The sequence below is a fragment of the Lycium barbarum genome, chromosome 4 (genome assembly GCF_019175385.1).
Source record: "Lycium barbarum isolate Lr01 chromosome 4, ASM1917538v2, whole genome shotgun sequence".
NCBI lineage: Eukaryota > Viridiplantae > Streptophyta > Magnoliopsida > Solanales > Solanaceae > Lycium > Lycium barbarum.
This window is the reverse complement of record NC_083340.1, coordinates 12,530,665-12,553,306: the sequence shown is the minus strand read 5'-3', so window position 1 is coordinate 12,553,306 and position 22,642 is coordinate 12,530,665. Positions and strand designations below refer to the sequence as shown.

The 22,642-nt window shown below is 33.1% G+C and overlaps 2 protein-coding genes across 3 annotated transcripts; one reads left to right on the top strand and one right to left on the bottom strand.

Moving 5' to 3' along the window:
- The first annotated feature begins 9,778 nt into the window (after window positions 1–9,778).
- On the top strand, window positions 9,779–12,914 carry LOC132635236 (haloacid dehalogenase-like hydrolase domain-containing protein Sgpp). 2 transcript variants are annotated; one of them, XM_060351544.1, is made up of 5 exons: window positions 9,779–10,039; window positions 11,451–11,568; window positions 11,696–11,847; window positions 11,944–12,205; window positions 12,287–12,914. In XM_060351544.1, the coding sequence occupies exons 1-5, from the start codon at window positions 10,005–10,007 to the stop codon at window positions 12,476–12,478; spliced, it is 759 nt and encodes a 252-aa protein (XP_060207527.1). In that variant the 5' UTR covers window positions 9,779–10,004; the 3' UTR covers window positions 12,479–12,914. The 2 variants fall into 2 exon arrangements, with proteins under 2 accessions (XP_060207527.1, XP_060207528.1); XM_060351545.1 differs by having other exon boundaries at window positions 9,783–10,039; window positions 11,454–11,568.
- Window positions 12,915–13,665: 751 nt separating this feature from the next.
- Window positions 13,666–21,983, bottom strand: LOC132635235 (phragmoplastin DRP1E-like). Its single transcript, XM_060351543.1, has 15 exons — window positions 21,681–21,983; window positions 19,827–19,890; window positions 18,689–18,796; window positions 18,380–18,481; window positions 17,776–17,826; window positions 17,626–17,687; window positions 17,327–17,417; window positions 17,138–17,202; window positions 16,272–16,466; window positions 16,047–16,166; window positions 15,893–15,963; window positions 15,309–15,534; window positions 14,876–14,926; window positions 14,438–14,806; window positions 13,666–14,087 (listed from the first exon to the last, which is right to left on the bottom strand). The coding sequence occupies exons 1-15, from the start codon at window positions 21,813–21,815 to the stop codon at window positions 13,959–13,961; spliced, it is 1,839 nt and encodes a 612-aa protein (XP_060207526.1). The 5' UTR covers window positions 21,816–21,983; the 3' UTR covers window positions 13,666–13,958.
- Window positions 21,984–22,642: the final 659 nt, after the last annotated feature.

Genomic DNA, 22,642 nt, shown 5'->3' with positions numbered 1-22,642 from the left:
TCGGTGTTTATACGAAACTACATTAATTTACCATAGTTTAGTGATTAAATCGAGGTGAGAATATGTATTTATACATTATGGTTAAGTTATAACAGTATATGTAAAGATACATGCCATGTGTTGATGAAAACACCGAGTGTAAGTAAGTATTTTTCCATTTGAAGATATGAAAGACAGATATTTCTTTGAATTTGCAGGACAAATTTCATTAGGAATTTGCTTGTTGTAGGTATAAATTTGGGAAAAGTTAGGTGCTTTTGCACATAGAGTCTAAGGTCCTACTAACGGTTTGCTAAAATTTCCAAAATGTGTTTAAAGGTCACGAGGATATCCTTGATTTCTTGGATTTGGGAAGTGCAAGGAATAGAAAAAAGAAGGAATCTGAAGAGCATGTTAGTTGCCAAATTTGGGAAAAGAACAATCCAATTGCTAGTTGCCAAAGTTGACAAAAGGAAACATCATTAACTGTTAAATGAGAAGTCGAATTAGCAATTTCAAAGATTATAATCATTTGGATAATGAGATCACCCCTCTACCCTTCTTGACTTAATATCTCTCTACTCTTCTCCACTTAATAGCATGTTTTTGTTTGCGGAAAATTTAAACTCATAATATGCGCCTAACCTACACAACATACGATGCGCTATCACCACTTAACCGAAGCTTAGGGCTAAATAAGTAGCTTACTAATTGGGGGTCATAATCTCAGGAATTCAATTATGAAAATTTGTAGGAGCCAGGGAGAAAGTACTTTGTAACACATCATCCATGACATGGAATCCACTGAAGGATTTGGACCCTACCATGTCTTCTATTTATGAATCTTTTTTTCAGAGCAATTGTGTTGGACCTTGGCAAGTCCATTTCAACGTTCTGCTTTAGATTTTCCTTGGGGTATAAAATTATAAATCACCCACTTGAAGGGTCTCAACTGTACCACTATAAATTTGTAATTGGTTGTCTTGTTCACTTGGATTTGACCACTTGATGCATGAACTTGTGACAATTGGTTGTAGCTTCAAGAACTAGACCTTAGCCCTTATGTATATACAAGTAATTGGTTGTCTTGTTCACTTGGATTTGACCACTTGATGCATGAACTTGTGACAATTGGTTGAAGCTTCAAGAACTACACCTTAGCCCTTATGTATATACAAGAAATATTGCTACACTTCAATTTGAGCTCGACCCAGAAGGCAAATCTTATGCTGTCGTAAGTGGGGGGTTTCGAATCTGAGACCTTCATTATGAAAGTCTCATGCTCAACCAACTGAGCTACTTCAATCTTGTCAAATATATATTCTTAGTTTCGAGAAAATGTTTTATCCCTCTTAGCATTTGCTTGCGGGGACAAGGAAGGGAAAACGCTTCCCATATTATTGTTCAATTCAAGGCATGTATTTAGATTTAATTATCCGTCTGAATCTGAATTAATTGAGTCAATGGACTTCTGATATCGAATGATTAAGCCAAAAAAAAAAAAAAAAAGAGTTTCTGGAAAGTGTAACTAACTTTTGAATGATCGAGATTTGAGAATGGGAAAAACCAAAATTGCTTAATATTTCATGGGAAAAAATGGCATAGTTATCCAGGTAAACATATGCTAATTGGAGGCTAGGGAAGGGAAAATAAGGAGAAATGGGAAACATTTCACTACGCCCACTTTCCTTCTCTCTTTTTTATAGATAGAAAATAAAATAATGTAAATTGTGGTTCTAGTACTAGTCATGTAAAGTTTCATTACAAAAGAATTGATGATTCGACTCTTGAATTCATATTACATAGTACGGCGAAGCCAGTATGCAAGCCCAAGTCCACGCAAGAAGGCCCGCTGGATCTATCCAAATTCAAAGCCCATCAAAGACTCTTCTACATGAAAGAATCTGAGTCTATCCAAATAATATTAAGCAAAATCTTATTCTGGAAAGAATGGCAAAGCTGAAGTGAAGAAAAAAGTCAAGTTATTGCAAAACTGCGGAAGTTCATTCTATAAGGTAGGGCTTTAGTTTTTCACTAGAAGCTCAGCCTAGAGTTCCGCACTTCGCGCGGTTATGAAGAAAACAAAAATTAGAAATGTTAGAGAGGACAATAGCTTGATTTACTATGTTTTATACCTTTCTACAATCAAACATCAATGAATGTGATATACTATTCATGAACTAACATCAAGATCAAAAATATATATAATTAAAAAAAAAATCAACAACTGATAAATATAAGTGTCAGAGTAGGAAAAACTACTCCGTCGCATTTCTATCTTAGTGGAGATTCTTAACTTCTATGTACCACTTGCATCCTTCTCTATTAGAGAAAAAAAAAAAAAAAAACAACAACAAAAATTGAACAAAGAGAAAAGGCAAATAAAAATTAGAAATTTAAAAATTATACTCTTTATATGAAAGTTGTTAGACAAAGAAACACCCAAAACTTAGTATCATCTATTCAAATTCTTATGCAGGAGGGAAAAATGATACTATTAAATGGTTATCGCTCAAAAAACACCATCTAATTAAAAAAAAATATATAGATAAGAAAGTACACCTCAACAACTAAAGAATATCTTTCAACTTCCTCCTTTTGCATATTCAAATTAAGAATTATGTTAGAGAAAAATAGTAATTAAATGGGTATCACTCGAAACTCATCATCATAATCCTAAAGAAGTCATCCATTGAACATTTCAACTACTATATATTTTTATGCATGTAAATTCATGTAATGTTTTACCTACGTGATTAATATAAACTATCTTGGATGTTCAAAAAAAAAAAAAAAAAAAACTCAGTATTCCCAACATGCCAGAAAAAAAAAACATCAAATAGGTATCAATCAAATTCTCCATCATCAAATCCACCCTCCCCCACCCCAAAAAAAAGAAAAAAAGAAGAAGAAGATAATAGAGGACAAAGAAAATTACCTATAAAGTTAGCCTCTCGTTATATATTATTATTCCCTCTGTCCCAATTTATGTGATATAATTTCTTTTTTAGTTTGTCCAAAAAAGAATGATTCATATTTGATAACAATTTAACTTTAAACTTTACCTTTTACGCTTAACGAGATGATCTATAACCACACAAATATCTTTTGCTTATTTTAGATCACAAAATTCAAAAGTCTTCTTTATCTCTTAAATTTCGTGTCCAGTCAAACTATATCACAAAATTAGGATGGAGGGAGTACTAATTTTTTTTTTTTTGGTATCAGCATAGCATGCATGCACTGTTGTACGTAAAAAGGGAATGAAGAACATATATATGCAAATAAAATATGGAAAGATCATTGCTCTCAAAATTTAATGCGGAATGTAAATGCAAGAGTAATTGTTATGTTTGGAAACGTTTCCAAACAATCCCTAAGTCTTACTATACGGGGATAATGGGGAGAGGAAAGATGAAGAAACATAGACACTGAATGTGCACTAATTATTCATTTTAATTAGAGAATTAGCATTAAGGTCCTATTACTACTGCTAACATTACGGTCATGCTATTACTGCTACATGGGCTGATTCTTTATTTAATGTTTCGTGGGCTGATTTCTATACTAGTAAATTTGTTCGTGCTTCACGCGGTTATAAAAAACAATAGTAAGTTCGCGATATGACCTTCACTCAAAAATCTTGAGATAAAAAAGATTTTTCCAAATAGAAAAGATAAACTAAATCTTTTATAAATGTGAGAAAAATTAGTTCTATAAATTTGATTAATTTTAAAATTTATTTTTTCCATGATATTAATTTCAATCCTTCAAGCACCATACTTACAGGTACTATATATAGTAAAATCTTGTTATGTAAACTTGATCATTTCTTATCTATCAGCTTGTTCTTTAAAAAAAATGAATTTTTTATTCTTTGTCTTTGACTAAAATATATTTAATATATTTATATTTACGTTTTATTTTCTAAAATGATTTCTGACATTTCTCATAATTTGAAAAGAAACACAAAGAAGATATGTGAAATACAAAACAAAAAAATACAAAACAAATAAATCTGCGCCCTTGGCTATTCCTCTTTTCTTCCCCCCTTTTTTTTTATCATTTTTTTCCTTTTTCTTTTCCTTTTTCCCTCTTTAATAATAGTTTGTAGTACTATAGTAATCCTTTTCTCTTTTTCCTTGTTTCTTTTGTTTTCTTTAGTTTCTTTTTCCTTTGTCTTTCTTTAGCAACTTGAAAGTAAATTGTAACTTACGAAATCAAATGATCGTTTAAATGTAATATTTGTACGAGCAGATTAAGCAACAATAATAAAAGAAATCTTGTTCAGCATGAAATCCTAGTGCACTTACAATTTTTAAAACTATTAATTATAAAAAATAAATCGTTACTTTGCGAAGAAAGAACAAACTTTGATGGAGGAAGGACTTTGTCCCCCTCAATACATACTATTCGTTTAGTGATTGTTGGTCTTGTTAGAAACGTCTTTTGATGCCTCCTTGGTGTGCCCTCCCGCTTAATTCCGATCTCACATTGTTTACTTTTCTCATATTTGTTCCTTTATTTTCGTTCTTCAGCAAATCTGATTTCGATTCTTTATTTTCACTCTCTTGGAGACTCCACTCTTTCTTGAGTAATTTTTTCTTCAATTATAAAGACGTAAATAAAATCAAACTAACGACCCTTCCTCGCCTCTTTTGTCCAAATTCCTATCTGCCGTCGTCTGACACCTACATAACCCTCCACTGTCTGCACCCTTGCTTCATCTCATGTACTCCATTTCATCGAACATTGCAAAACTTCTTTTTTTCACTTCATTATCAAGCCTTATTTCTGATAAAAAGAACTCCAATTTTTTCAACTACACCTTTAGCCATTATTTGTTAATTGATGAATGATAATGTAAAAACCTTTATATAGACTTAAAAGAGGACACAATAAATTTGATTTCTTCAAAGATTTTAGTAATCAATACCCCACGTACACGATCATTATGAATATGTAACTGAAATACCACGTTCACGATATATTAAATTCATAAGAAATAGATTGGGAGTAAAGAATGAGAGTCATTAATAGGATTAAGAACGTGACAAACAGTTGGGATTTTAGCATAATTAATTAGAGAGTTGAAGAAATATTTTGCTTCTGCCTTTTCTGTTGTCCATGATTGAGCAATAATCTATATATAATATAAAGCTAGGCATAGACAATCCTATGTGGCATCTCTCTATGACCTCCATTGACATTTATTTTTTTTCTCCTTTTTTGACATTTTTCTCCTTTTTTTCTCCTTTTTTATTATTTCAGCACATAATCTACTAATTAATGGATTAATAAAGTCACATAAAATACATCAAGCCCACGTAGCATGGCGGTAGTACTAATGAGCCTTGGCAATAAAGCCAATTAATCGTTGCTTAAAAAAATAAAATCGTTTCCCCTTCCCCGTTTAAGGATTTTTTAAAAGTCAGCAATTAGTATTATGTAGTATTTATTACAAATTTGGTTATGAAATCAGTCAATTTATATAGTGTGAGTAATATGCCGCATGAAGAACATGAAATTGCAACAGTATGGAGATCAAATTATTTTTCCCTATTTAAGGTCTGTTGCCCTTCCCTATTAATGATATCCTTAGAAGATACTAGCAATTATTATGTACTTATTGCAATATTTTATTATGAAATAATTAATTCACCCATATAATGTATTGAGAATTTGAAAAGACAAAATTATGGACATGCAATTCTCTATGCTTAAATTCTTGAATATGCAGTGGCCTTATAAGTTGCCATTGGTTTAGAAGCTATACCACAATTTTGGCTCAAGATTTGTGGTAAATGTGATTTGCAATGGCTATTCTAGAAGAAAGGTGCACGGATTACACCAGGTAGATGTTGCTATTTTGGAGTGTATGGAGAAATGAGAAGGCTAGATGTTGCTATTTTGGAGTGTATGGAGAAATGAGAAGGCAGCGTCACTTTTGAAGTACTTTTGCTATCTCTTCTCCATCATCGTAATCTTATTTTGAGCTTTTGATAGTTATTTGATTTGGTTATAGACAGTGATCGGTAAGAGAATCTTCTCTCTTTATTATTTCTTTCCCTTTTTCTTTGAATGTGTGGTAATAAGAGTAGTTATACTCATTAGTTGCAAGTTTTTACTAAAGCAAGGAACATAGGAGATACCCAATTATATTCTTACATATTCTTATTAGTGTTTTTTTTTTCTTCAAATCTTTCAGGTTCGAAGCAGGGAGGGAAAGATAGAAAAGTAAAATTTTGATAAAATTGAATTCTGAACCTAATTAGTTAGGCAACGAAAATCATAATTCAAACAATGTGAGAATAATATTATTTTAACCATTTTGCAGGTCAAGAAAATGAAGAGGAAAAATAAGAGATTTTAGGATTGAGAGCAAGGAAATGAAAAATAAATTACTCTAGGACTTTTGATGAAATTGAATGTGCACGATCAAAATTAATAATTACTTAACTGTAAGTATACTATTCTCTGTTTTTAATACAAAATATCTAGCTTATAGCCAAAATTATATTGCCTCGATCTCTCTAAATCTACATAACTATGCTTTTAAATATTTTTCTTTTAATTATGTCAATTAGGAGGTATTATCATTCTTTTTCTTAAATTTAATTACTTTGTGCTTTTGAGTTGTAGTATTTTGAATATGTCATCTTCTCAATTTTTTCTTATGAGTCAATATTTTCTTATGAGTTGTAGTGTTTTGAGTTTTGATCTTCTTTGTTTCTGTTCCACATAAATGCATTCAAGGAGAGTCTTGAGGCTTTGTTTCCTTTTTTCTCTTAATTTCTTTTTTTTCTCAAGTAAATATACGAATATTATGCCCATGTTAGTTCTTTTAGATGTTTATACTTAAAGTTGTTATTTCCTCTGTATAAAAAGAAAAATTTAGATAAATTTAGGAAAGCAAGGTCTATACATTTATTTTACTTATCAACAATACAAAAAGATATATATATATATATATATATATATATATATATATATATATATATATATATTGTTTTATAGTTATATAAGAAATTAATATCTTTTATTACCGCGCGAAGCGCGGTGAAATTCACTAGTTAAGATATAATTAGAGAAAAGGCCAAAAAAAGGAGAAAAAAGATAAATGTGATTCTAGGCCTTAGAGAGGTGCCACATCACTTTGTCTATGCTTAGCTTTATATTATATATAGATTTATTGTTACGTGGGCTGATTTCTACTCCTATTTATTTTACTTTTTTTTTGCGCGGATTGGTCTTCATTTGGGGTGGTCTTTAATTTTTGTCCTTCAAATTGGTGGTCTTTAAGTTTTGTCCTTCACCTAATACTCCGAGGTTGTGGGTTCGAACCTCAGCTCAGTAAAATAAAAAATAAAAAAATCGCAAGGCAGAATTTTGCAAATCCGTCTATGCAAATTCTGCCTGAATTTGGGCCTTAAGGCAAAATTTGCACGGGCAAAAATTCTGCCTATGCCCGTGTAAATTATGCCTGAAGGGTAAAATTTAAAGACCACCATTTTGAGGGATAAAAATTAAAGACCACCCCAACGAAGGACAATCCTGCAAATTGCCCTTTATTTTATGAGCCTTTTATTAATCTGTTTTGTTAGTATATTATATGTACATAAATGGGAAAAGATGCAAAAAAAGAAGATAAAAGATAAATAGCAATGGAAGCTATAGAGAGGTGCCACAGCCTAACTTTATACTATATATAGATTAATGAAATTTAGATTATCGATTTTTGTACATCGGACTCTTGAAATTCTTTTTGGATAAAGGGAAGTATTGAAAATATTCACAACAATCCTTTCTCTAGTTTCCCAACAGATTATTGGACCCCTAGAAACAAAATATTTCAACAATTAAAATGGGGATTTGCAGAAAAAGGATTACTTGAGGCTATTGCTTAAATTTAATTAAGGAAATTTTGCAAAAACTCAATAGAGCTACACACTCAAATAAGAGAATTGATAACTGATTTTGGGCTTCATGGTAAAGCCCAATGCGGGGGAAATGAGGAAAGGGCACAAATATTCTATTTTGGTAGCGCCATTGGAGTAATACTCGCTTTTTATTTTTTTTATTTTTTTTTATTTTTGCACAAGTATCCACTTCGCGTCGGAAAGTGTAGCCTTGTGAAGGCCAAACATTAGACATTTTCTCCTGATGTTTGGTATGGCTTCCCAAGGCAAAGTTCGAACATTTTCTATTGAGGTGCGTGTAAAAATTGGTTCAAATTTCAATTATGTATGTCTAAATTTTCATGTATGCCTGACCTTCAGTCGTACATGACTGAAGTACATGTGAAAATAGGCTAAAATTTCAGTCATTTGTGTTAGAATCTTTTTTGTCAAAAATAATTTTTTTCATGTATGAGCACCTCAGTCATAAATGACTGAAATACATGTAAAAAGGGGCTGAAATTTCAACAATCCAATACGTTTCGACACCCAAATCTACTCTAAATAAATTTAAATTTAAAACAAAAGTTTCATATATCATAAAGAACAAACCCCAAATCATCAATTTGTCAAAAACACAATAAATCTAACAAACCCATGTAACCCACTTTTTTTTTCAAGTATGTCTGCACTTCGATCATGCATGTATGCATGAACTACATGTAAAAATGGGTTGAAATTTAAGACATGTACGTCTGAGCAAGAAGAGCGAGAGAAAGCAGGGGGTATACGTGCAAGAAAAACACAAAGTGAGTATTGCTTAACTAGCATACCCAAAGTAGGATACCCCATGAAAATTTTACGAAATTAAGTCATTTAACCATCGAAGAGTTGCAATAACACTCTTTAGAAGAACTAAGACACAATCTTTGCAGATACTTATTACCTCGTATTAATGCATTTCAGAGCTAAATACATGAGAATAATATTTTTAATTTTTTGTTTTTCGTGATTTTCACTTCATTATTATTATGCTACACGCTTGAATACTATTTTAGTGGGCAAAATCAACCATATTTATATCAATAAAAAGTAACTAACGCCCAGTAAATCAATTTAAGCGTACTTAAGTTACCATAAAGATCATGATAAGATAATTAAAATTCATTCACCTTTAACTAGAGATTTCGAGTTCGAGTCCTGAGAATCTGGAGGTTCTTAATAAGAAACTCTTTACTCCCTTTAGGCTGTAGTAGACCTACTTGATACAAATCTGAATTAGTCCAACCAATCCTTTTCACAAATCGAATAACAAAATGACGTAAATGTAAAAGAGAAATGACAAAATGGTTCCATAATTTTGGGATAGGTTTAAATGTCCTGAAAGATACCTGTGAACAGTTTTAGTTCTTTAAGTTTGTCAAAAATAAGCACTTTAGTGTCCGTCAACTATTTAACAAATTCTGAAGTTAGATTTAAAGAAAACAGAAAGAAAAAAAAAAAAAACTAACCAGAAACACCTATAGGTCCCAACAAATCTATTTTTACAAAATTTAACATCAAAAATTGAACTAGACACTAAAAAAGGTAGACTTTGTGCATCAAAAAACTGCACAAATCACAATGTACAATAACGATATGATAGAAATTTTAAAAAGTACACCTCCAAATGTAAGTTTCCGTCAAATCTCTCTTTTTTAACAGTTACTTTTAAATCCAACAACCAAAATTATTTAAAATATTTGACAACGAGGAAGAGTGCACAATTTCGACAAACTTGAATTGACTAAATTGCTCAAAAGTATATTTAATTGACTATTCTAAATCTACCCAAACACAAGTGCTTATTTTTGTCATTTTCTCAAATGTAACACGTGAAGTGTAGGAAAAGGTTGTAAAGACCAACACTTCTCTTGCCTTTACACTTTATTGGAACGCTGTACTATTCTGATTCTTTAGAAGATTCTGTTATTATACCATCCATCTCTTTTTTTTCTTCATAATAAAGTTGCCAACTTTGCTGTCATATTCCCTCAAGTTTCTAAAAGCACACGTTTGTGGAAATTAGCATTTGGTTCATCAAAATTTTCTAAACAACTCTCAAATTTATTTGATACCCTTTGCAAGATGACAGCTCCTACTGGGGAAAATTCGACAGAAAGGTGAAATTTTTAATCCCCCTTTAGCTTTTATTTGGTAAATTTTCTTGAATATTTGGCAAGATTTGATCTGGGGTCTGACTTGTTGTTGCATTTTGTTGATTGGTACAAAAAAGAGAGTTTCTTGTTGCATTTTGCTGATCTTAATAAGAATGAAAGTTTCTTGGGGGTGGGGGTGGGGGGGTGTCTGCTATTAAATTTTTTATTTTTTCATGAATAAGCTGAAGCTCCCATTTTTTTTTTTGGAATTGTTATGATTGGAGCTAGTTGTTTTGATAACTTTCTTGGTTCATGATTGAATCCATTTATCTCCATAAGTCCATTAGAAGTTCTTCATCTATTACTTGGAAGTTTTGAGATTCTTGAATCCAATTTGTGCTTGATTGAAACCATTGATCTCAATCTCATTGTGTGCCATTTGGAAATTCTACATCTATTGATGATTCCACTGTTATTGTAACATGTCCTTGACACTTTGATTTGTTTGAATCTGATTAATGTAAAGGAAAAATGTAAGATGTGTTCTTTTTGCTAAGCAGATCTAAACTCAGTCTTCTCACTTAGTTTTTGATTGATCAATTGAGAATTTGATCATCTTTAGCAATTTCTTCTTTCTGGCTCATAATATTAAGGCTAATGACTTCTGTTAACTTCATTTTGTTGCAAATTCTTTCATTTATAGGATGTGCCTTCTGTTTTATCCTGACTGGTATATGAGCTTCATCGTGACTATTGGACATAGGCTTATCTCACAATTTAATTTATTTGCAATCTATTCTCACTTTTCATCCTCTGACTGAATGTTTTCTAGTATCTGTAGCCCTAAAAACTGTACTTCTCATCAAGGGTAATTGAAGCTCGTATGCTGTATGAGAAAATATCTAGTCCAGACTCATACGTAAAGAAATTGATAACTGGATTTTTGAACTTTAGCTGGGTTTTATGCTACAGAGTTCCAAGTATAGCCACTATTGAATAGAAATCACAATGCTTCCCAGAAACCGTAGCAACTTAGTGCACATTTTAACTTAATTGTATCATTGAGATATTGTTATCATCAATGCTTCATACTTATCATAATTTCTTGGCCCTCGTACAAAATGTACAGGAAATACACATACTAATGTTTAGCCTTTTATTCTTTGAGAATATAGCAGAGACAGGCCAACATTTAGAATCAATGAATTCGGGATGGGCTTGTGTTGTTGCATGTATTGATGTCTTTAAATTGATTTTAAAACATCCACATGGTCCTAAATAAAGGCAGTGGGTGTCGTTAAGTCTAGATTCATCCACGGAATGTGAATGCACCTTACATTCATTTACAAGTTTAGTATTACACCAAAAAACTTGTTTGGAGATTGTTGTGTGTTGGAGCCAGAAAGCAAAGCTAAACTACTATATCTTCTTTTAGCAGTTCTTCATCTCTCGCAACACTTGCTCCCCTTCAAGCAGTTCTATTTGACGTAGACGGAACTTTATGTGATTCAGATCCTCTTCACTATTATGCCTTCCGTGAAATGCTTCTAGAGGTACCAGCAATTAATCCCTTTCCTTTTAGAGAAAAAGCTTTCTTTAGGGGGCTTATACAGAAGTTACTGATATTTGGGAAAATGTCAATCATGTTTCTCATAACTGCTGGCGATTTGTGTTCTGCAGATAGGCTACAACGGTGGTGCGCCAGTTGATGAGGAATGGTTCATCAAGACTATTGCTGGGAAACACAACGACGATATTGCTTCTGCCCTTTTCCCTGATGATCAGGAACGGGGCATTAAATTCTGTGATGACAAGGAAGCTATGTTTAGAAGGTTTGGAATTCCCTGCACATGTAACTTGTGCATTTCAATTGACCTTATATTCAATTTCATTCCTCCAGTCTAATAGCCGTTTTTGGTACAATATAGGATGGTGAAAGAACAGTTGAAACCTATAAATGGTCTGTACAAGGTGAAGAAATGGGTTGAAGACCGTGGGCTGAAACGGGCTGCAGTTACCAATGCGCCTAGACTAAACGCTGAACTGATGATAGAAAAACTTGGCCTAAAGGATTTCTTTGATGTGATTATTATTGGAAGTGAGTGTGAGCACGCAAAACCAAATCCTGACCCGTACTTGAAGGCCCTTGAACTGCTTCAGGTGTCAAAGGACCACACATTCATATTTGAGGTCTGATTTCTTTGTTCGCGACAATTTTCATTTTCTTGTTTTAACCATTAAAACTCATACTAATATTTCTTCGATTTTTAGGATTCTTTTTCGGGAATAAAAGCTGGGGTGGCAGCTGGGATGCCTGTTGTTGGCTTGGCAACCCGAAATCCACCTCACCTACTTATGGAAGCAAAACCTGCTTTTCTTATTAAAGATTATGAAGATGCGAAGCTATGGACAGCTCTAGAGGATATCGACAAAAAGTCAGGTGCCACAACAACCACAGTCTGAGACGTACGCATACTAGGTGAAATATCTGTTATTGTTGTTGAAGTGGAACTCAACAGAGTTAATTGGACTTGCTTCATCGAAGCCTTGGATTTTCTTTTCATAAACATAAAGAGGGAAATGGTATTATCATTATTTTTCTTCCGTAAAATCAGATTGATAGGTCCAACACCGATTTAAGGAGTACTATATGAAAACTGGCTATGGTGACTGCTCATTGACCATAGCTTGTTCATTGACGTCCCGTTCGGTTTAATAGTAGCCTTTATAATTCACTCCACCACACTTGTAGACCTTGAGAACAAAAGAGTTTATAATTTATAATAACTTGTTTATTATACTCTATGAGTTGAGATGTCAACTTCCCCATATCTGTTTGAATTCCTCTGTATGAAGATGTTACATAGTAGTAAATGTCAGTGGTTCAATTATGCCTTCATCCCATTCTAGTTCACGTCGGTGATGTGACATGTTTGTTTCCAAGTTCAGTATGTTTTGTTGGATAGGTCCTATAGCATTGATCCCTAAGATGTTGCAAATCAATCTACTATGGCTTAAAATCAAATTAGCTCATGTTGGTATTAAAAAATTTAGGTTTTACACGGTTGCAAATTCTATACTTAGAGATCTATCATGGTAAAATTATTCTTACATTGATAATCAAACTACTGTAATCCTCTTTTGGTAAGATCTATAAAAATAGTATTGAATAAGGTTGTATTCGTAATGCAGGAATTAGTTATACTTGGATTAGTTATGCTGAGATTATTTCTATTTGGTGTGGTGTATTAAAAAATAACATGCATTGCATCATTTTCTTAAAATTATTTGTTTACAAAAATACCCTCCACATTAATTAGTTATGAGGGACATCAAGGGCAATTTTGTCTTTAACCATGCTTGTATTAATAGTCTTGGTGCTGCTAATACCATGGTTTGCTATGTATTAGTTATACATAGAATAATGATTACCAAATAGGGTGTATAACTAATATTTGGATTAGTTATACAAAGGTTGAAAAAGTGTACCAAACAATGGATTAGTAATACCAAAACTAATACATGTATTATTTTATCTAATACGTCCTACTAAACGACCCTAACTTCTAAGCTTATGACAGTAGGTTTTGTGAAATGATGTTGCGATTATAGCTATGTAAAAGAGCCTGCATTTCGCTTGTGCAACATCATTCTATAAGGGCAGATATTTACAAATCTCAGGCTTTACAAGTTCTTTTTGTAGCTCATAACGTAACTGAGGCTTTTGCTTGCCCTCGGCATCATAATTTGTGAAGCAGCAAATTGAATCCGGCAGAATTCATAGATACTGCCAATGGTGAAAAAAAAAACAGCATCATTCAAGATTCAAAACTGCTAATAATGTAACTCAGTTTAAACCCATAACAAGATGCTATGTCTTTGAAAAACCTATGTTTAGAGCAAAAACAATTTTCTAACTAGTTTGCAAACTATATACTGCACATCATTTTTCCCACAGTGCTGAATCCATTTCATCCCTAGCAGTCTTGTAAAGCTCAAGCCTTCTTGAACATTTCTGCCTCCTCTCCATCAAGACTGGATCTTCATCCAGTAACTGGGCGAGGTTACGACCCTACAAGTGGAAAAAAAATATCATGAAGTACCATCTACTAACTTTGAACCTGAAAGGAAAACATACCATAATTTTCAACTTTTGCTTTGAAAGGTCTTACTGAAATTGATTTTCCGACAATTAATGTGATACTTTTTATTCTCAGAAAATTATATGGAAAGTTTTGTGCATAGAATTAAAAAATATAGTTGTAAGTGCTTGTAACATTGCATCAGCATTTAAAAGCTTTCACCTAAAGACATGTTTGCCAATTTCATGATTTCATCATCCATTGACTACTGATTTCATTAAGGATATTAAGCATATGGATATCTAATCTCTGGAGGGTACTAAGTAGACAAGTAAAATACCTCCTTTTTGCCCAGTTGTGTGTAGAAATGATCGAGTAAACAACGCTTGGCTTCCCGAACCTGACAGTAAACAACAGCCTTTGGAATTGTATTCCTTAAGGTATCAGACACCATCCCAACATATGAGGAAATGTTTGAGCCTATCCTGCGCAAATGCCCCTCTGTGTAACGGTCAGCAGTTGAAGTAGTTGGGCTTCCACCCTTATCCGCTTCTTGTGGGAGTTTCCGGAAAAAGTCAGCAGTAAGGTATGAGGATTCCATAGCCACCATCCGCAGAACAGTCTTCTTGCTGTCATCGCGAAATCGCTCTAATGCTTCAATTGCAGCTGAAGCTATCTCAGCTTGAAGAGTTGGAAAGCGTCTTAGTTCCTGCATTCAGAAATATCAATTTCATAATTTGCCATTAGATCATGAAGTAGTAGAGGGTCGGGATCATACCTGAGTTTCCCCTATTGACTTCTTCACCAGCTCTTTCAAGATGAAGTGGACCTACATAGTCAATTCATGGAGGTCAGTTGAAATTAGCAGTTTCAACTTAAGCATTTTAAGTTCATAAGATAACTACTTCCAGGATGACCATAGTTTTACTTTTCCTACTCAATTCCCTAGTGCATAAGCTAAGCTAGTGCTTCCACAACCCGTGGAGAGAGTACTTCACAAAGTTTCCATTTTCCAACAACTTCAAAAAAACTACCGGTACTCTAGCCCATGCAAAATGGAGGATAATCTCCAGATGACACTCTTTGTGGCCTCTAAAAAGGATGCCATGCATAGCCAATGTCATAAAAAGATCTCTTTAACCATAGCCACATCAAGTAACATGACAATTCACATCCAGAGGATAAAAGCATGAAAAGGTCCAAGTACTTACTGCATCCACTGAGGCTTCAGCAGGACCCCTGAAATAATTAAGAGCACCATCAATAAGCCGTCTATAACCTTGCTCTGGTGCTATTAGATGAGGTTGATAGCCATCTGCCTCAGAGACAACCTTCCTAACATTTTGCAACGAGAGATGACGATCCAGTGGAAGCTTTCTTAAAGCAGCAGGGAGCTGATAGTCAAAAACCCCATAAATACGATCTCCTCCTGGCCGCCTACACAAGCAGATGTGGAAGGCCAAGCATAAGGAACTTCTAACAAATATGATCAACTTAACGTCATTGTAAGGCAATGTAGTATATGTCGGTTTTTAAGGCAATGTGCAGGAAAACAGCTGATAATGTCCCTGTTATATGTATCCAACATCTTCACAGGTTGTAATATAATCAGACATCCATTAGATGGACAACGCTTGACATGTGAATGGAACCAAACATTATGGGTTTTCCTTTACATGACAAAAATAGCAGTGTGGTTGTGAAGACAAGCAGAATCAGTAATGTTCGAATCAACAAGTTCTCCTTTTTGTCTTCTTACATTTCACCTTGGTTAAAGAAAAATGTATATTCTTACCCTCCTTCAAGGTGCTCCTTGAAAATCCTATCAAAAGCACGGCACAGCTCTAATATGGCATACAACTGCGCCTGTCAATTTAGGCAAGACTCGTAAAGATATTGAATCAAATACGAAGCATATTTTCAGAAAAGGAAAAGATTTCTGTCATTACGCCTGCATCAATAGCAAGAGGTCTCCCTAAGTAATTCAACTCTGCTTCAAGTTCATCAATGCTTGTATTGATCAAAGACAAAATTGCTGGTATACGGGCCTTGATCACAGATTCTAGGTGCTGGAAAAACAAATATTTGGTATCAGCATCGCGTAACAAATATCAATTGCAAGAACTAGAGACAAATATTTCTTGGTATAAGCAGCTTTGGTAGACTGTGCATACTTTTGAGAGTAGTTTTGCCAAATACTCTGAACCCATTCTATTGACCAAATGTCCATACTCAGGACTTGTAGCAAAAAATTCACATTCCTTACGCCTTGCAACAACCATATCAACATTTCTATTAATATCAGCCTGTGAACGATTGACAAGTCCAACCCAAGGATGTTGTAACCGATAAGATCTTCCTTCAAGAACCTTCATCACACAATTGAAAAAGTAAACAAAAGAGGAATGTCAGTATAGACCAAAAGATGTTGCAATTAGCCGCAATTGATGAAAAGACTAGCCGCAGCAAAGGTTACATAAAACTGCTGCTGATTAAAAACAGAGAATTTTAAGCGTATTCATAAAGAGAACCTGACGAATGTTGCACAATCCTAAGGAAACAACCACATCCTACAGTAATTTATGCATTCCCTACATTCAACCACTACCTATTTACACCAATTTTGAAGTTCGGCATGCAATAACTTAACAGAAAGTTCTTGTCCACCAATATACAGTTTCACAATGCTAGCCTGATGCAAGGGATTCTTATACAACACCATATGATGAAAATAGTTATATTCTCTATCCTCATACTGTGCAGATATAAATCTGACATTTAATCAATATTGTCACTTTGAAACAAACAAATATTACCTAAATCCAAAGTGGTGATGGATATTGCAGATGATCTATGGAAGAATCAGCATGAAACAGACTTTTAAGAAAAGTTTAGCATCTTTTGTAATTTTAGAAGATTTATTAGATATAAGCCACTGTATTATAAACTGTTCATTGTTAACAATGGATCGGGAATTAAAAGATGCTGATTAAAACAGAGAAATATAACTCCTCTTCGAATGGAGAAAAGATGTGCTCACATCCAATGCATTTGTTCCCTTGTCCATCAAATCAAGCTTTGTCAACACACCAATTGTACGTTCACCTGCATGGAAGCAACTTAATGCTCGAGTGACCCTCAAAGTATTTTGCAAATGTGGGAGAAAGAGCAAAGACAGGTAAAATTAAGCAAATGATATACTATGCCAGATAAGACATGAAAATATTACCAGTGGGATCAACTTCTCGAGCAATCTTTATAGCATCAGATGTTGCAACATCCTGATTGGCCGGGGTAATAGCTAAAAGAATACAGTTTGGCTGCAATCCAAGAACCAAAAGTTTTGTCAGTCGGTTCCCATCAAGTGTCGAGGGCAGAATTTACAAACCAAGCAATATCATCAAAGTCCCTAACTTCTGTGTGGCAGATCATAATTCTCTAAGTTGTGTTTTATCACCTCTAAGAGGCTAGAAACAAAGTTATATTTTGCTACTCAACAAAGACATTCTCTGCCTCTCAGCGTATTACCTTCTCAACATACGAGCGAACCATATCTTCAATTTCCTGAACTATACTTTCAGGCTGTCCCTCTGTCAACAACCACAAGTGCATTGAGCAAAATAGAGCATGAAACATGTATTCATAGAAGACCAATAACATGAGAATGAAGAAACATACCGACAGCAACCTTTGTTAAACCAGGTAAATCTACCAATGTCAAATTGACAACTGCAATGAAAACCTAAGATGAGTTATCTGATTGAACCAATTGCGAAATCAGAATTCCAATATTTGGTAGCCCTATGAATACCACCAAGAACCTATCTATACCACCAAGAACCTATCACCCATAGAGTAAAAGCTAAAAAATAACAATGAAGCAATTGCACAGTCCTAAAATCAAGGGCGTTTTACAACATGTTAATATGAAATTCAACATAAAATAACTTTGCTAAGTTCTTTTTGAGAGCACTATATGAACAATAGGTACTAAACACACAAAACTCTGGAACAATGCAAACATTGTTAGCAAATTGCACAGAATATACAAGGCACGGGATAGAAAGTAGCACTAACTTGAGAACTTTCATAATATTCAATCAGGGATTTTTACTTTTTTTTAAAGCACAGCAAAATGAAAAGACATATATATATGGAAGCAGTATTGCAAACCATCAGTTGCTTGCCTTCAGTAGATACACCGCTAAATTCACAACGAGAGCCAGCAGAATGTTGTAAATAAAAGAAAGTAACATAAGTTTAAAGCACATAAGAGGCGCACCATTTGGAGAGTAGATGCTGAGATTAATAGGAAGAGGAGAAATTTGCTTTGTCTTGCCTGTCACCCTGTCAGTTTCTTCCTGGATCTCTGATCTTACCATAGCTTCATCAAGAAGAAATGTACAAAATCAATCAAAGCATAAGTGCTGCATTGTTTCAAATGATATTATAACTTCCAAAATGGATGCGGTAATGGACTAACAGTACTGCAGAAGAACTATGACAAGGTAATCTGGATAGCATTATTGTAAAGGTGAAGAAGCTATACAGCAAATCTGCATTGTAGCACAACTTCAAAACAGCAACATACCAAAATCTAGAAACTTTCTATTTCCAGTGTGAAGAAACTGTGCATAGTCTTGTTGTCCTGGCTCAGTCTTGTAAAGTTGCAAAACCAATGGCCTTCTTGTTACAATCCCTGCCCCAAAATAAATGTTGCTATGTGAAAAAACAACAAAGGGAGGGAAAGAGTAAAAATATTATGGTTTATAACTTTATTTCGAATAAGTTACATATTTTTGTTTGTAATAGCAGAGAGAGAGTACTGCCAAGCAGAAAGTTAAGGTGCATTTCTACAGTAATTCCAATGTGGCATCCTGAAAATTATAATATCAATTTTGGAGTGTGTCTAAATAGTGAAGTGGTACAGTTGAAGGTCCGGGGAAAGATGGTTAAAACTGGGTTATGCTGAAAGGTATAGAAGGAAAACAAATAGGAGTATAATTTTTATTTTTATTTTCAAATGACATTAAGAATCAGTACCTTATCAATTTTTCCTGTCTATCATTATGATAAGAAAGTTTGATTCGATAAAATCATGATAAATAGACATAGGCGTAACCTCCAATCATTATGTCACAAAGCCTAAAACTGACTATAGTCTTTAAAACTAGTATTTTCCCTTATCACAAGATAATAGCTAGTTGGAATGTACGTTTCTGTCCAATAAAAAAGACTAGTTTCCTTTTCACTAAAGTAACAGCTCAAGTCTTCCCATTTCTATTTGCATGTGTTAATAATAGCATTTACTATGGTACTAACTTTCAAGTACTCATTTCTCTATTCTTCTTTTCAAAGCCAAAAATATAATTTACAATGGAATAAAATGAGGTCTTAACTACATGTCTTTTATATATATAATATATTTTTCTGGACAAAATCAGAGCCAACATGTGCTAAAGCAGCTGATTTCATTTTATACACTTTCTGATAAAAGAATCAATTTTTTCAGTTTCAGATAAAATGTCAATCAACATCCAAAAGCCTCATGATAACAGAATTTTCATCTCTGTTTCTGTTTGTTTTGTTCTTTTTTTCTTTTTAATTATTTTTATTTATTAGCACCAACTTAGTCCAAAAAATCTCCGATTGAGAAACTACAGTTAAATTTAACCAAAAAGAACACTAGATTTAAATCTATGCATATAATTCATACAATTAACCATTACCTGATCCTCTAGGGAGAAAATCCCTGCCGACGATGCTCTCCAACACCGAAGACTTCCCAGAACTCTACAAAAACACCACAATTCAATCAAATCACTTCAAAAAAAAAAAAAAAAAAAAAAAAAACAGCGCTAAATTAACCATCAAAACTAACTAAACTCCATAAAAAACATTTATTCCATCACAAACACCGATCAAACAAAAAACAATCATCCACATACTCTCACTTAACCAAAGCAGATATAAACAGGAAAAAATAGATATGCATATAAATTCACAAAAAAAAAAAAACAGAGAATTAGGTGTAGATGAATCAAATTAATCCAAAAAAAAGAGGGAAACAACGCAAAATTAACCATCAAACTAATAAACCTCCATAAAAAAATGCACAAACGCCGATCAAACAAAAAAAAAGGTTCATCCACACATTCTCACTTAAAAATAACCAAAACAGACAGAAAATTTACATAAAAAACACACAAAAAATAGGTGTAGATGAAAACACCATAATTCAATCAAATCACTTCAAAAAACAGGGTAACAACGCTAAATTAACCATCAAAACTAACTAAACTCCACTAACATATATATAAACCATCACAAACACCGATCAAACAGAAAACAACAATATACAGATACCAAAACAGACATAAACAATAAAAATTATAGATATAGTAGGCGTTTGGACATGCGGTTTGAAATGTTTGAAACCATGAGATGAAACCCGCGTTTGGACATGCATAACTTGACCCATAAGTTTATATTTTATAAAAAAAAGACCCATAAGTTGGTAAATATTTTTAACAATTACTCCCACCAACCATTTACCAACCTCATTAACTTCCACCAACCTTTATTCATGTCTACCATGTGGGAGAATTATATTAAAGAGTAGTTACGTTACTATTCATGTTAAATTTTCGTTTTTATTGAACTAAAGTTTTGATCAATTGATGTTGTATTTCATAAAAAGGCCTTCTAGTAGCGTATTCATTTTGTTATGAACTATGACTTGCTCATTTGGTAAGATTGTATAAGAATTGGGAATGTATTGATAGTTTTCACAACTTGTGGGGTTTTTATGTATATAAAAGAAAATACAACTTAAGATATCCAAATTACATGTCCAAACATGATTTCAAATCATGGTTTGAAACCATGTCCAAACGGCTCCATAGACAAAAACAAAAAAAAAAAAAAAAAAAAAAAAACTCACAAAATCACACAAAAATAGGTGGAGATGACTTCCCGGAACTCTACAAAAACACCATAATTAAATCAAATCACTTCAGAAAACAGGGAAACAACACTAAATTAACCATTAACACTAATAAACCTCCAAAAACAACATTTATACCATCACAAACACTGATCAAACAAAAAACAATCATAGACAGACTCTCACTTAACCAAAGCAGACATACACATAAAAAAATTAAAAATACAGAAAAACTTGCATAAAAACAGTGAAAACTAGGTGTGCATGAATCGAACCTGGCCATCGAAATTTTGAACACCTAAATTTTAATATTAAATTATTGAATTAATCTAATTCAATTTAGAAGAGTAGTCAAATTGACTCTCGATAAGCAAAACGTGACGAGTAAATTCCATAAAAAAACATTTATTCCATCATAAACACCGACCAAACCATAATTCAATCAAATCACTTCAAAAACGCTAAATTAACCATCAAAACTAACTAAACTCCACATACATTTATATATACCGTCACAACCATCGATCAAACAAAAAAACAATCATATACAGACTCCAAACCAAACATAAACATAAAAATTACAGATATAGCCAAAAAAAAAAAAAAACTCGTAAAAATAGGTGTAGATGAACGGAACCTGTCCACCGAGGACAACGATAGTAGGAAGAGCATCCCAAAGAGTAGGCAAACTTGGATCATCACCGTTACCGTAATCACCGAGTAACGTACAAGCTCTTTGTATTCTGTTCACAAGTCCAATAACACCTTCCATGAAAACCCTAACCCTAACGCTTTCCTTACGTCGGAGATTGTTATCGGCGGCGAAGGACAGGAGAATTGTTATGAGTAGCAGAAAAAATGTGAAGAGATTAACTGAATCTATTTTTATATTATTATTTTTTGACTTAGTGGAGTGAAGTGAAGAGTGTTTTGTGTTGAATGGTGGTCAAGTTAGTGCGCCACGTGGGGTTTATGTCCTTTCATAGTCTACTCAACGTCATGGGGTCAAGAACATTTTTTTTAAAATTTGACTATGGGCGGGATCTTTTTTCATGTGTTGTCAACTTTATTTTTATTTCATATCAACAAAAACTTTATTTAATTTTTTATTTTTTATATAAGAGAAAATGAAGTACCAATTGACTTGCTTTTGCGCGTTTCTATGTTTTTTTTCTTTTCGCGGAGTTACAAAAAGATAAATAAGTTGTAAACTTGTAATCGGGTAATAGTAATAAAAAAATTATTGAAATTCAAACTCGTAAAAGCACATTCTGGATCACCACGTATTGGTAGTTATTAGATGAAAAGTACGTAAAATTATGACCAAGGTAATTTATTTTGAATTTAGTCTAAAAATCACTCTGATTTAAATGTCTTTCATCATTTTTTAACTTGCTAGTACTAATTTTCATTTGGGGCATGTGATTCTTAATATTGTAGATTTTACAATTTGTAAGTGTTAATTTTATTTTAAGAAATGGTCAAGGTTAAATTAAGTGTATTTTTTGTATGTAGTACATTTTAGTTAATTTAAATCTTTGATAATGAAGTGAAGTTTTAAGAATTTCTAGTCATGTAATGTTTAATGGAAGAAACGAA